This window comes from Loxodonta africana, chromosome 3 (genome assembly GCF_030014295.1).
Source record: "Loxodonta africana isolate mLoxAfr1 chromosome 3, mLoxAfr1.hap2, whole genome shotgun sequence".
NCBI classification, from domain to species: Eukaryota; Metazoa; Chordata; class Mammalia; order Proboscidea; family Elephantidae; genus Loxodonta; species Loxodonta africana.
In genome coordinates, this window is record NC_087344.1 from 47,639,316 (window position 1) to 47,653,849 (window position 14,534).

A 14,534-nucleotide genomic window follows, 5' to 3' on the forward strand; every position below is an offset into this window, starting at 1 on the left:
TCACTTGCCCAAGGTCACACAGCAGGCCGCTGGGAGAAGGTCACACAGTAGGTCATGGGAGGTCCCTCATGATTTATGAGATTGGCAACCAGTTCCTAGCAGCCCTGGTGGCATCAGGAATTGCAAGAGTGCTTTGGCAAGTGAGCTGGCCTCTACCCTCCAAAGACTTCAGCTGCTGAGACACTGCCTATGTGCCAGCCCTGGGCTTTGAGTCTGGGGGCCACCAAGTCACACTCTCCCAGGGCTGGGTGCTTTTGAGGCAGAGAGGGACCAGCAGAAGTCTCTAGAAACACCTTGGGGCAGCTGAACTTGAGCCGGGTCCTCTTATTGGGGCTGTCTCAGAGCCAGCTGGGTGTTTAAGGGAGTCCCTGGGTGGTACAAACAGTTAACACACTTGACTGCTAACCGAAAGGTTGAGGTTTGAGTCCACCCATAGGCACCTAGGAAGAAAGGCCTGGTGATTTATTTCCAAAAAATCAGCCATTGAAAAACCTGTGGAACACAGTTCTACTCTGACACCTGTGGGGTAGCCATGAGTCGGGACTGACTGGACGGCAACTGGTTTAGCTCTCTTGGCCTCCCCTGTGGAGAAGGAGAGGCCCTGGCCGAGGGCTGAGCAGGGCCTGGCGTTCCACACCTGGGGTGCGAGTGGGAGCCCCTTCCTGAGGGGCAAAGACACAAGCTAAGTGGGGGTGCTTTTCAGTCCACTGGCTTTATCACCTTGGAGTAAAGAGCCAAAAGCTAAGGAACCAATGCGGTGTCACTCAGCAGATCCAAGTCGGGATCAACTGGGGAGAGGCGTCCTGAGTAATTTCCTGGAACAGTTATTTTCAAGACTTATTATTTTTCTTAGAGCAATGGCATCTTTCAAAACGCAGATGCAAACCTGACAAGGAATCCTAAGGAACAAAACAGCTAGAAGTGAAGCTAATCTAGTCAAATGGAGGTGGGGTCCTCCAGAACCCTACCGGCTCTGCCTCCAACTTTTGCCCACCTTCTCGGCATCCCTAGGGTGCTTTGGGACCCAACAACAACAAAAAAAATCCGTTGCTGTTGAGTTGATTCCGATTCATAGTGACTCTACAGGACAGAGTAGAACTGCCCCATACGGTTTCAAGGAGTGACTGGTGGATTCAAACTGCCCATCTTTTGTTTAGCAGCTGAGTTCTTAACCGCCATGTCACCAGGGCTCCAATTGAAAACTTGGTCCTAAAATGAGGTCTGTTTTGGGGACTATTGGGTCTTAGATGAGCCAGAAGTCAACACGAGGGGGCCCTGCAGACAGATATTGCTCTTGGGTGCTGTCAGAGATTGCTCTTGGGTGCTGTCGGGTCAATTCCAATTCATACAGACCTCACGTGACAGGGAAGAACTGTCCCATAGGGTTTCCTAGGTTGTAATCTTTATGGGAACAGAGTGCCAGGTTTTCTTCAGTGGAGCTGCTGGTGGGTTCGAACTGCCAAACTTTTGGTTAGCAGCTGAGCACTTAACTGTTGCGCCACCAGGGCCCCTCAGACAGGAGATACCAAAACATCAAATCTATTGTGGTTGAGTGGAATTCCAACTCACAGCGACCCTCTAGGAGAGAGAAGAACTGCCTCATAGTTCTGTATAAATACCTCCCCAGGAAAAGAAGAATGCTTTAGCGTAGACATATGGAAGCGCTGGTGGCAGAGCGGTTAAGTGCTACGGTTGCTAACCAAGAGGTCAGCAGTTCGAATTCACCAGGCACTCTTTGGAAACTCTATCAGGCAGTTCTACTCTGTGCTATAGGGTCGCTATGAGTCAGAATCGACTCGACGGCAGTGGGTTTGGTTTTCGGGTCAGTGTAGACAAATGATGATATGGTCCACTGATTAAACTGCATTTCTAGTTCCTTCCCTGAAAGACCACCCAGAAGGGGATTCGAGGCCGTATGCCCCAAATCAAGGGTTGTCAGTGGAGTCAGGAAGGCTTGGCCCTTTGTGGCCTTTGCCAGGCTGACCGCTACCCTTAAACACCAAGCCAGAAATCCACACTGCCCACCCTGGCCTTGGCCCTGACTTTGGGTCCTGGAACACCAGAGCTTCCCCTCCCTCCGACCTGGGCTCCAGTCCTGGATCTGATGCCTGTGTAGCCTGTGGCCTTGGATGGGTCTTGATCGGATCTAGTCCAAGCCTTCACTTGGCATCTAGGGTAGGATTCGTGGGAATGCAAGGACCCCTTAAAAATTTAACGTATGTATCTTTGCGCATTTTTCTTGGACCAGGCTTTATACTTGCTTTGGATCTTCAAAGGGCTCTATAACCAATGACTTCCTGCAACCCCCTCACCTGCTCCCTCCTTCAAGAAGCCTTCTAAGATTCCCCCTAATTCATAGTGATCTCTCCCTTCACTGTACTATCAAAGCTCTCAGGTCACTTCCCAGGATCCAGTCTAGTGAGCGGAGGTTTAGCTGGAGTGAGCTCTCACTCACTCATCCCTCCTCGGCTGGGGCCTTGCTTATTTAAGTTGCTACACCTGATGTGTCAAATGAATGAAACTCAACTGTGCTCTTCTCCAGCTTGGAGCCCTTGGTTGGTACAGACATTAAGGTGCTCGGCTGCTAACCCGAAGATCGGAGATTCGAGTCTACCCAGAGGCACCTCAGAAGAAAGGCTTGGCGATCTACTTCCAAAAAATCAGCCATGGGAAACCCTACGGAGCACAGTTCTACCTGGCACATGTGGGGTTGTCATAAGTAGTGTTGTTGGTATGTCGGAGTCCACTCCATGGCAGTGGTTTGGTTTCAGTCTCTAGCTTATCAGTTAGCTCTTTAAACTCTGGTAATTAATGACTACTTTAATCCTTTGGCAGTTACCCCATTCATTGTATGCAAATAGTGCTACTCAGTGCTTAAAAAAATGTTTTCTTAAAGTCAGTTTAATGACATCTCCGCCCCCATCCTGCTGACTCACATACACCTTATCAAACCTCTCCCCAGATCCCTGTGCATACTGGGCCCCATTATTTAACAGTGTGTCTCTTGACCTCTCCATAACCCTGGAGGAGATGGGCGGGCCAGGCTGAGATGACTTGTGCCAGTGGGAAAAGCCCTAGTTTTGAAGCTGAGGATCCAGGACTCAGAAGCCCACTTCCAGCCAAGCATCTTTGAGAAACTCACCTTACCTGCATCTCTGCAACGGGGCTGTGCATCATACCTGCTTTGAGCATGGTCAAGAGGGTCAGGTAAGACCATGGATGCAAAACAGAACAACCCAGTCAGGCTTATTACTAGAGCCTAAAGAAGTCACTAGCTTCAAGTTCAGGTGCGAGGAGTCAAAGTTAGTACTTCTTGGTGTCAGCTGCCATTGAGCTGGCCCGACTTACAGCAACCCCATGCACAGTGGAATGAAATGCTGCCCAGTTCTATGCCGTTCCCATCCGGGGTTGTGGAGTGGACCATTGCAATCCATAGGGTTTTCACTGACTCATTTTTTGGAAGTAGATTGCCAGGCCTTTCTTCCTAGTCTCTCTTAGCTGGATGCTCCATTAAAACCTGTTGACCATCATAGCAACGAGCAAGCCTCCACTGACAGATTGGTGGCTGCGCATGAGGTACATTGGCTGGGAATTGAACCTGAGTCTCCTGCCTGGAAGGTGAGAATCCTACCACTGAACCACCAATGCCAAGTTAGTAACTTAGTCCCCAGTTTCCAGAGCAATGGTTATGAGCATGCGCCTGCCCTGTGCCCTCCCACCTCCTGCCTCCTCTCCTCTTTCCCACATCCTGAAAAACCCGGACACAGGACTGACATAACCGCTGAAGGACCCCAGTGAGTTCATGATGAGAAGGGTTGTCTTCTTTTTATTTTAAAGTGTTGGTTGATTGATGCTGGTGTCCTCTCCTCCTCCTCACCCCCTGACCCTGGCCTGGCTCGTTGTTCTCACTGACATCACTCTGGGAACAATGACTTCAGGACCTAAGGGTTGGAAGGGACCTGGGAGGGGGTCATCTGGAACTTAGCCTCCCCCCCTTCCCGATGCAGGAATCTCTATAACAAGCACGACTAAAGAGCAGCTGGTTCCTCTGCAGAAGGCTCCAAAGGGCAGGAGGGTATTCCTGTTGCAGGGTGAGCCCTCCCCATGGTCCTGGTGCAGCCTCCAGAATGACCTGGAACAGGTCCACTGCCTCTGCAGAATTGGAAGGGTGCTGATAACCACCACCCACCCTGTAAGTGGCCACCAAACTCCCAAAGATTTGCCTCCCAACCATTTCCCCTACTTCTTTGTCATCCTGAGCCTGGACACCCTCCAGAGTGCTCAAGGACCCTCTCAAAACATTGACCAATACTGACCACAATGCTCCAGAAGTCCTTTGGCAAAGCAGAATGAAAAGGCATCTCCTTCATTCTGGGCACCAATACAGTGGGCTTTATTTCATATCTGGGGGGAGTTCAACTCTACTGCCGCTAAAAGTCATCTCCTTGGGGTCAACTCACCTTTCCAAAGCATCAGGGGCCTTCTCAAGCCAGACATGGTCATCACACCAGAATCTAAGTGCCACGAGGAGAGAGCCTGGCCTGTCTGGTTCCCTGCTGCACCTCCAAGGCCCAATGTGATGAATTAAAAGATGGATTTGACTGACGCACAGTCCCTCAGATCTGTGTCATCCTCTAGTCAGTTGACATTCCTCCCCCAGTCACAAGGAAGAATAGATCAGGACCTGGCTGAAACCCTGGAGTCCTGGGTCCCAGGTGACTCCTACCCTTTCTGAGGGTGGCACACCAGCCAATCAAGACCACTCTTCAGCCCACAGGCTCCATTTTGACTGTAAAGATATCGGAGGAGACTGTCGGTGCCTTCTAAAACCAAGTGCAAAGCTGAGAGTGTGCCCTGGCTTTGGAAGAAGATGAAGCAAGTTGGCGCATCCCTGTGTCAAATAAAAATCTCAATCTGACTTATACAGGGACAGGCTTTTTTCAGAGAGAAGGACCACGCAGTGGGGGAAGTGGACTATCATAATAAGGGAAGGGGCCTATTGTAATAGGGAGAACCCTCTGAACCCAAGATCAACAAGTGTTTCAAGAGTTGGAGAAAAAGGATTTTTCTTCTATAGAGACAAAAGGAAAGAGTGATGCGATCAGATAATAAATAAGAGAATGTTTTACACTGGGGCCAGCTTATTCTCTGGAAACTAAACCCACTGCCGTTAAGTCAATTCCAACTCATAGTGACCCTAGGGTTTTCAAGGAGTGTTTGGTGGATTCGAACTGCTGACCTTTTGGTTACCAGCCTTAGCTCTTAACCACTACACTACCAGAGTTTCTCTGGAACGATTCCTTAAAGATGGGTAGTGTGTTGGCTAGGCTGAGGGTGGGTCAAAGTTCAGGGACTTGGGCAAATGAGAGAAGCTTCACCAAAGTTTGGTTAACAAGCACTTTGTTTCTGATTGATCAGTGGGGACAAGCAGTTCAGTTAATCATTTATGAGGCAAAGAAGGGGAATTTGGAAGGTCAGTGACAGGTCTAAAAGAGCCCTGGTGGTGCAGTGGTTAAGCGCTCGGCTGCTAACCAAAAGGTCAGTGGTTCGAACCCATCAGCCGCTTCCTCGGGAGAAAGATGTGGCAGTCTGCTTTGGTAAAGATTTACAGCCTTGGAAACTCTGTGGGCAGTTCTCTCTGTCCTGTCAGGTCACTAAGAGTTGGAATTGACTTGATGGCAATGGGTTTGGTTTTGGTTTCAGTGTCTGGCATTGCCCTAGGTAAACAAGGGGACATCTGTGAGTCTCATCTACGTCTTATGCTAAGAGTGGTTAATTGCAATGAGCTGTCTTCTTGAACACAGGTTTGGTGGGGGGCGGATTTCCTTAACCACTCCTTTTGTCCGGGATTACAGGGTTCCAGTAAAATTCAACACTATCACATAGAAATGCCCAGTGACCTCCTAACTGGTCTCCTGCCCCTGCCCTGACACTTCCCCTACCCCCATCTTCCCCATCATTGCAGCCACGTGATCTTGCCAACACTTAGGTCATGTGACTTCTCTTTTCAGCTCTAAACCCTCCAATAGCTCCCAGCTTTACTCAGAGTCAAAGCCAAAGCCAGTTGGTTCTAGGGTCTGCAGGGACCCCACAAGCCCTGCTCTCCTCCCCTGCCCCCACCCAGTTCTTCCTCCCCCCATTGTGCTCTTGCTACCCTGGCTTCCTTAGGTTCCCCTAACAGCCCAGGCACATTCCCACCCTCCAGGATCCTACTGCCTCCCCTACCCCTACATTGAATGCCATCTCCCCCTCTCCACCCTCTCCTTCAGGCTCAGACCCTCTCTTCCTTCAGGGCTTCCCCAATGTCCCCTTCTCAGGGTGGCCTTCCCTGTTATCCCATCTAGAATTTCGGTCCCACTCCCCTTTCTGTCCCCCTTGCCTGATTTGTTTTTTCTTTAGTACTTGCTACGATCGATCGCTCTAACAAACAATACTGTATTATCTACTTATCTTGTTTATTACCATTTGCTTTCATTAAAACGTCAGCTCCACGGGGGCAGGGATTTTTGTCTGTTTTGCTCACTGCTGTATTCCCAGTGCCTAGAATAGTGCCTGGCACATAGTAGGTCCTCATAGAATGAATGACCAAGTGAATGAATGAATGACTTCCCACCAATCATCCGTTTCCTAATCTGTTGTTATTTTGGCACTCTCTTTTTGAGAGTCAGGACATGTACTCATTTTGAGAATTCTAATACCCACCTTTGAGATAAGCCCACATTTGAGTGTGAACATTGAAATAGATTCACTTCTCTCGTTTTCATTCTGCTGATTCCTGTCCTTCCTGCGCCATCTCAATAATATGTTTCAAATGGTTCCTTTCAAGTATCTTATATACTTCGTGTATTTTTAGATTGTGTCTCCTGAAGACAACAACTTCTCATAACATTCCAGATGTGATCATGCTTTTGTCCAAGATTAACGGAGGCTATTTTAAGGGCCACCTTCACATAAATATGACTAAGGTCATTTTCTTAAAGTGGATGACCTCAAACTATGTTGTTATGGTTGTGTGCTATCAGGTTAGTATTGACTTATAGCGCCCCTATGGGACAGAGCAGAACTGCCCCATGGGGTTTCCTGTGCTATAATCTATATAAGAGCAGGTCACCAGGTCTTTTCTCCCGAGGAGCCACTGGGGGATTTGAACTGCCAACCTTTCAGTTAGCAGCCAAACACTAAACCATTGAGCTACCAGGGCTCTCCTCGACCTACAACAAGATAGAAATGAACCAGAGAAAGTAACCACAATCATAAAGAGATCAGAATGGCTTCCATGTTGTGATAAACAAATGCCCTTCAGCCTGAAGAAAGGAAAGTTCAGAAGAGTTTGAAGCCTAAATAAGAACTAGCAGAAGGGCTGGTTAGACTGCAGAAGGTCAATCTTGTTGACACAGATCCAGTACTACTAGACGTAGGCGGCATCCTCTGAAGCCCAAGTTGACCGTTTGGTGATGCTGGGCTAAATAACAGGAAGTTCTGTTTGACCTGCTAGTTAGGAACTCTGGGCCCTTATTCTCTTGAAAGCTACAGGGTAACAATATTAACATCTTTTCAATCACCTCATATGCATGCAAAAGCTGGATAATGAAGAAGGAAGACAGAAGAAAAATTGATACATTTGAATTATGACGTTGGTGAAAAATATTAGTATACTGTGGACTGCCAAAAGAACTATCACATCAGTTTTAGAAGGAATGCAATCGGAATGCTCCTTAGGAGCGAGGATGGAGAGACTTCTGTTCTCTTCGTTTGGACACATCAGGAAAGGCCAATTGCTCGAAAAGAACGTTACGTTTCAGGAAATAGAGGGTCAGTGAAAATGAGGCAAACCCTCGATGAGATGGATTGCCATACTAGTAACAATCAAGTCCACAACAATGGACTCAAACATACCAATAGCCATGAAGATGGTGCAGGAACCAATGACCATAAAGATGGCGCAAGACTGAGCAATGTTTTGTTCTGTTGTTGGAGCTAAGTCGATAGCAAGTAAATTCATGGCAGACAGCTCACTAGAGTGGGGCCTAAATCCAATGATGGGTATCCTTTTAAGAAGAAGAGGAGACACAGAGAAGAAGACCATATGATGACAGATATGAAGGCCATGTGATGACACAGAGAAGACCATGTGATGACACAGAGAAAAAGATCACAGCCAAGGAATGCCAGGAACCACCTGAAGCTGGAAGAGGCAAGAAAGGGTTCTTCCCTAGGGCCTTCAGAAGGAGTGTGGCCCTAACACCACCTTAATTTTGGACTTCTGCCTCCAGAACTGTAAGAGAATACATTTCTGTTGTTTCAAGTCAGCAAGTTTATGGTAATTTGTTACTGCAGCTCTAGGAAACTAACTATTGTTGTTAGCTGTGGTGGAGCTGGCTCTGGCTCATGGCAACCCCACGAATAACAGAACGAAACACTGCCCAGTCTTGCACCACCGTCATGATTGTTCGCATGCTTGAGTCCATTGTTGTAGCTATTGCGTCAATCCATCTCACTGAGAGTTTCCCTCGCCTTTGCTGGCCCTTCACGTCATCAACCATGATGTCCTTCACCAGCATGATGACACATCCAAAGTTAGCAAGCTGAACTCTTCGACAAAATTCTGATGTGATCCATAGGGTTTTCACTAGCTAATTTTTGGAAGTAGATCACCTGGCCTTCCTAGTCTGTCTCAGTCTGGAAGCTCCACTGAATCTGTCCACCATGGGTGATCCTGCTGTTATTTGATACTGCTGGCTTCCAGTATCATAGTAACACACTGTAATTTATGCCTTCATGGTGACACCTGGCCATGTCTCCATGTTTTTATTCATCTTTGTCCCCTTCAACCTCCCACAGGGCCCAGAGCTGTGCCAAGTACCTAATGGACCCCTCAGACAGGTTTGTTGAACTAGGTTTCTTAAAAATGGCTGTCATGGGAGAGATGGGCTTGGGTTCTGCCCAAGTCCTAGGAATGCGAAGATGTGGGATTTGTTGAATGAATGTGACAGAGAATAGAATTTACACATCTACTTAAAGGGCTGGTCCCTGGCTAGCTGCTTTAGGAACAGGGTTCTCTATCCATATACTGTAAATTCACTATTATGTCAGTTCTCATATTACCTCTGTGAAATATGTCCTTGGGTCCCATCTCCACCTCTCCCACTGATGTAGGGGCTGGGTCCACCTATGTGATCACTTCCTCCATGGGTGTGCAATCACTGCCCAGTGCTCTAGTCCAGCCATTTGCCCAATCCTAGACCAAAGACTAGAATCATTGTGGCAAATACTTCCAAAAACATCCCGCTTCTCCTCCAAGGGTCTCCTGTGAACACTATGAAACTCAAAAGACTTTGGAGACTAGGCCAGCCAGCTAACTAGCCAGGAGCCTTGGTAGGGAATGGGCCAGAGCTTTGTGAATATTTTTGTGGGAGGAATTTTAACAGGGCATAGGAAAAAAAAAAAAAAAAAGGATTGTAGTAGGGAACAACCCAGTAAGAATATTACCCTTGACTGGCCTGGCCTCAGGTAACCTGGGCACCTTCTGGGTAAAGAGAGATGTCTCCAGGTTAGAAAATTTTCAAATGCCTTCTGAAGGCTTTGTGTCCCTTTAAGAAAAATCATCATTCAGGTCACCTTTATAGCCTAAGGCTCACTATTGCCCACAAATATTGCCAAATCCTGTTTGACTCAAGGTCAATGACCCGGGTCATTATGGGGACTGGTTATCACCTCCCCCCTCAAAATCACAGGCCTCTCCAGGATGTGTCAATTGTTTGCAGAGCCTTGGGTCCCCCCTTCACATCCAACCCAACCAGAACCCGAGCTGGAAGGGCTCTGAGCTGCAGCCTCCACTTACGCCAAGGGGAGCAGGGAGAGAGTCATCTGTGGTTCAACACCGCCGCCTGTCTAACTCATCGCAGGTTGCGGGCGGCGCCTGGCCCTCCCTGGCTCTCTGCAGATAGTCCTGGACCACTCCCAGGCCCACCGTTCATACACGTCCCCAACCCACTCAGCTGGCTCCTGTAACGTTCTCACCCCCACAACACTTGGCCCTTTGCCCCCAAGCCCACTGGTTCCCCCAAGCCCTCATGGGCCTGGGAATTGTCCGAAAGCCCTCTCACTGGCCCCAGATGGACTCAGGCAAGAAGCCATGATTTCCAAATTCCCCACTGTGACAGCAAGGGAAGGCTCATTAAAAAGTAGCTCCAGTAATTGCCCAGATAATTACAAGTTCCAGGGAGCACTCTGGGTCATCCTGATTGGTCCAATGGCTGAACTAAAGTGAATGGCACTGGGAGTTTCATAGGCCCCCATGGATCCTGTTTTTGGTGACCCTGACACCAATTTAAGACGTATTTCTACTTGGCCCTAGGTTGATTCCCTGGTAGAGGTTGTACGGAATTGCAGGCTCACTCTGCATTATTCTAACCATCCCCCCCCCCACCCCGGTGCCATGTTCTTCTTTCAATTTAGGATTGTTTATAGTCAGTCAAGTTTTTCCAGATTGACTAAGAGAGTCTTCCTATGCCTACTGCAGTCAGTTACCAAAGCAGTAAAAGAGACTCAGAGTATGGGCCAGCTGGAAGCGCCAGAGAAAGTTCCTCTGGGATGCAGACGGCTAAGGAATGACAATCACACGCAATTGCCTGGATGCACAGGGCGCTATTAACCCCACATCCCTCCCCAAGGGAACCCTCATCCACCCTCCTGATGCCCCTCTGCAAAGGGCTCTGGGGGCCCCTCAGTCAAGCACGGCCCCAAGGAAATGAAACTGCCAAAAAAAAAAAAAAAACCCTGACTTCCCCTTATTCAGTGTGCTCAAGGGTTAAAAACACTTCCGAACTCCCCTTCTGAATACAAGGTCAAGCAGCTGTCCAAACTACCCAGGGAGAAGCAGGGAGTCCCAGACCCCCGGACCCCAGCTAGCTTGGACCCCGCCAGTCCGGCTAGGGAAGAGTTAATGGGCGATCAGCTTTGGCAGATAGCTCAGGCTCCAAAGTTCAGTCCGAGTCCGAGCCACCCCGGAGGAATTGTAAATCTCAGGGCAGTATTTAACAAAACAAAAGCAACCTGGAATTACATGCAGGTTTGGTTTTCTACAGTACATATTTACTTAATCCCCAAGGTATGAGGCTCCACGTCAGATCAGCTGGCTTTACTGGCCCTTTCACCCCCAACCCCCTCAATAGTTTAAGTTTCAAACTAATTCCCCGTTTTTGCTCTTCCTCTTCACAGGGCTGGCTGGAGACAGCCTCAAATCCCTCTCCCATTGCTCTTGTCACAGGATGAGTCAGCCGAGAGGAGTCCTGGTTGGGTGACAGCCGGCTCACCCTCCCCATGCTCCTCCCTGGCACCAGGTCTGCGAAAACTGGCAGAAGAGCTGCTGGGGCCACCAAAAAGTTAAAGGCAGTGCCTGCAGGTGGGGAGCTCCCTTTCCCAGAGAGCCACCTCCCCACTTAACGGGGAGAGATCCCCTCTGGGGCTGTATTGGGGGAAGGGGCAGGGTTGAAGGTGAGTACAAGGGCTTTTTATCAGCTGCTGGTTACCCCTGCCCTCCCTCCTTCCAGATTTCCAAGCACCTTCGCCTCTTAGCGGCTGCCAGGCCAGGTTAGACTGTCCAAGACCGCTCCCCACTTTTCAAACCCAAACCAAGCATCCCCTCTCTCATGGTGCCTTCGGAGTTGCAGCCGCCCAGGTGGGGGCCGGGGGAAGCAGGTTGCCAAGGAAAATAAGAGGCGCCAGCTAGCGGGCGGCTCCCAGCAATACCTAGGAGCGCACACACCCTGTGCTCCCAGGGTGGTGGCAAAGAGGGGAAGGCGAGGGGGAAAACACAACACCTTCCTTGGAGAGGGAGGAATGTGGGAATGGGTCAGTCTACTAAGTTTCGGGGTGGGGGTGCAGTGCCAGCCAGCCAGCCACCGATCTCAAAGGAGCGGACCAGCTCCGGACCTGCCAAAAAGACAGTGGGGTGCCCGGGAAATTTACAAGGTGAAACTGACTAGCTCAGCATTCGCGGGTGGCGCAAGAGAGTGGGGCGAAGGGCGACTCTTAGTTCCCTGGCGCGTGATACGGCAGAGGCAGCAGGTGGGCGCAACATCCCCCGTCTGGTAGCTCCCCTCGCCCTCAGCTCCCACCCTCTGAGACGCAGTGTCGGTACCTTTCTCGCGCCACGCTCTGCGAACTCGCGAGCTAGCTGGCGCCCGATGCCTCTCCCGCCGCCGGTGATGAGGACGTTCTCCCGCGACAAGTCCCGCAGCTTGGCGGGCAGCACCAGTCCGACGGCGGCTTTCACCACCAGATATATTATCTGCAGAGGGAACACCACCAACGCGCCCAGCCGTTTCCACATCATCCTCCGCGCCGCGGACCCGGGCAAGGGGTGAAACTCCCCTGACCACGCAAAACCGGAATTAAAAAAGAAAACACCCCAAACAATAATAAATAAACCGAATCAGAAGGGAGGCGTCCCACCTGGCCACTCTTGAAATCAACTCTTGCCAAATGCAAAGTGCTGGGTGAGAAAAAAGGAAAAACAAAATCCCACAAATTCGCCCCAGGAGGAGAAAAAGCGTCTCCAAAAGTTGGGACGCTAGGAGGGGTGGAGGAGAAGCCCGAGGTGGAAAGTTCTAACAAGAAGCTTCTTGCCCCAGCAGCCGCTTCGGCTGGGGATTTCTCAGGTAATGTTTACAGGCTGACAGAGTTTAGGCAGGGGAAGGAAAAAAAAAAAAAAAAAAGCACCAACCACGCGCGCGCACCCTGCTACAGCCCTGCGGTTTCAAAGTGCAAGATTAAAAAACAAAAAAACGAACAAACAAACAAAAAAAAAACACCGTTTCCAAATTGTAGCTACCCCCCCTTCTCCAGGAAGGAAAAAAAAAAAGTGGGGGAAAAAAAGTGGAGCTCCCCAATTCAGCCGGCGAAAGTCTCCCGACTCATTGCTATTCTTGGGCTCAGGAAATTGCTTAAACGCGCTCTGATTGCCAGCAACGTGCAGGAAAAGTGGGGGGTCCGGGTGTCAGTTTCTCTCCGTGCTTGGCTCGCCCTCGCGCGCGCTCGCTCGCGCCGGCTCCCTCCCTCCCTCTCTCCTCCGGCAGGGGCTGGGAGTTGCCGCAAGATCGGGCTCCCTCTCTCTCTCTTTTTAGCATGGATTGCCTTCTTTTTCTCCTTTCCAACTTGGAGACGGCCCGGGTGCGGAGCGCGCGAGGACCGGACGCCCTAGTCCGCACCGACTTATTCATTCGCTTCCCCTGGCCGCCGCGGCGCGCGGCGAGAGGACGGCCCTTTTCTTCCCCTCATTTTTTTATACCCCGTTAAGTCTGATTGACAGTTAAAGTGTTCGGAGGTTTCACTACCGTGCCTCTGAGTGGCTGCTGCAGCTCCCCTCCCCCTGCGCCGTGGCGGGGCGCGCGCGCGGGCGCGCACCCAGGCTCGCCCCTACTCGCGCTTTCTCGGGCTTGCTTCCCTCTCCGCAAGCCGGGACTTGCCGCTGGTGACCCTGAGGGCTCGCAGCTGTAACTCGAACACGCTGGACCGACTCCTGTGAACCGGCTCCCTTCCTGAGACATTTCTTCTTGCCCGGGACGCGCGTTCTTCCCGAGTAGGGGCGTCCGCGGGCAGGTGACCACCTTGGCGTGCGAGGCAGGCCGGGGGGGGGGGTGGTGTGTGGGGGAAGCTCGCAGAGGCCTGCAAGTAACCAGGCCGCCTGGGGTTTATTTCGGGTCTTTTGATCATCCTCCCCACCCCCACCCCTGGCTACCAGGTAGCACCAGCAGCCACTCCCGACCTTTGCCCGGATGTCCTCTGTCTTCACCGAGCTTGTACTTTCGAAGTCTGACCCAAGTCCCTCTCTTTGCTGGGCGAAAACAGGGAGCAGAGTTTTGCTTTTAGAAGAGGGAGTGGACCGGGTAAAGGAAACTCTGCCCCCGAGGTGCCAATAAAATCCTCATAAGATTAGCCGGGGGCATATTTATTGCTCATCTGGGCTAGAATTACCTTGACTGACAGCAATTTCCTAAATAACAATGCCTGTGAACAAACGTCCTAACGCAGCGCCCCCTGTGCTGTCCTGGCGGCGTCTCCTCTCTTTGCCTGCTGTGAAATGGGTGTCTTCCCCGAACTAGAATGTTTCTTCTGTTGGAGGGAGGGGCCAAGCAATTTAGAGTCCTCTGTTGCAGGAAGTCTGGGAGGTGAGTCACTAAAAAGCAGTCTCAGTAAAACGTGCTGATGATGGCACTTGCTCACCGCGCTGCTCCGGAACCCAGGCCAGGAGGAGAGAGTACTGAGCAGGGAGCTGCCCTGTAATCTGGCGCAGCGGCCTTGCAGCCAGACTTGTTCCTACCAGAAGGCCTGGGGCCCACCCCCTGGGATCCTGACTCGGCAGGCCTGGGGTCGCTGGAATCTGTATTCCTAATTATTCCCCTGCTAGTTCTGCTGAGGGTCCATGGAGAAAGTCACTTTGAGAAATGGTGATCTGGGGGGACGGGGCTGGGGATTACCACCCCCCACCCAGCTGCGAAGACCTTCTAGTTTGGGGAGAAGTTCTTGGAGGG

At 50.6% G+C, this 14,534-nt stretch overlaps 1 protein-coding gene across 2 annotated transcripts in view; it reads right to left on the reverse strand.

Annotated features, from left to right (window-relative positions):
* The window catches only part of DHRS3 (dehydrogenase/reductase 3), a 47,255-nt gene extending 33,170 nt beyond the window's left edge, over positions 1-14,085 (reverse strand). Inside the window, exon 1 of one of the 2 annotated variants that reach the window (XM_003413457.4) lies at positions 12,143-14,085. In XM_003413457.4, the coding sequence (XP_003413505.1) occupies positions 12,143-12,337 (195 nt within the window). In that variant the 5' untranslated portion in view covers positions 12,338-14,085. The remainder of the gene's footprint in view (positions 1-12,142) is intronic. The other variant, XM_023552049.2, reaches the window with a different exon arrangement.
* Positions 14,086-14,534: the final 449 nt, after the last annotated feature.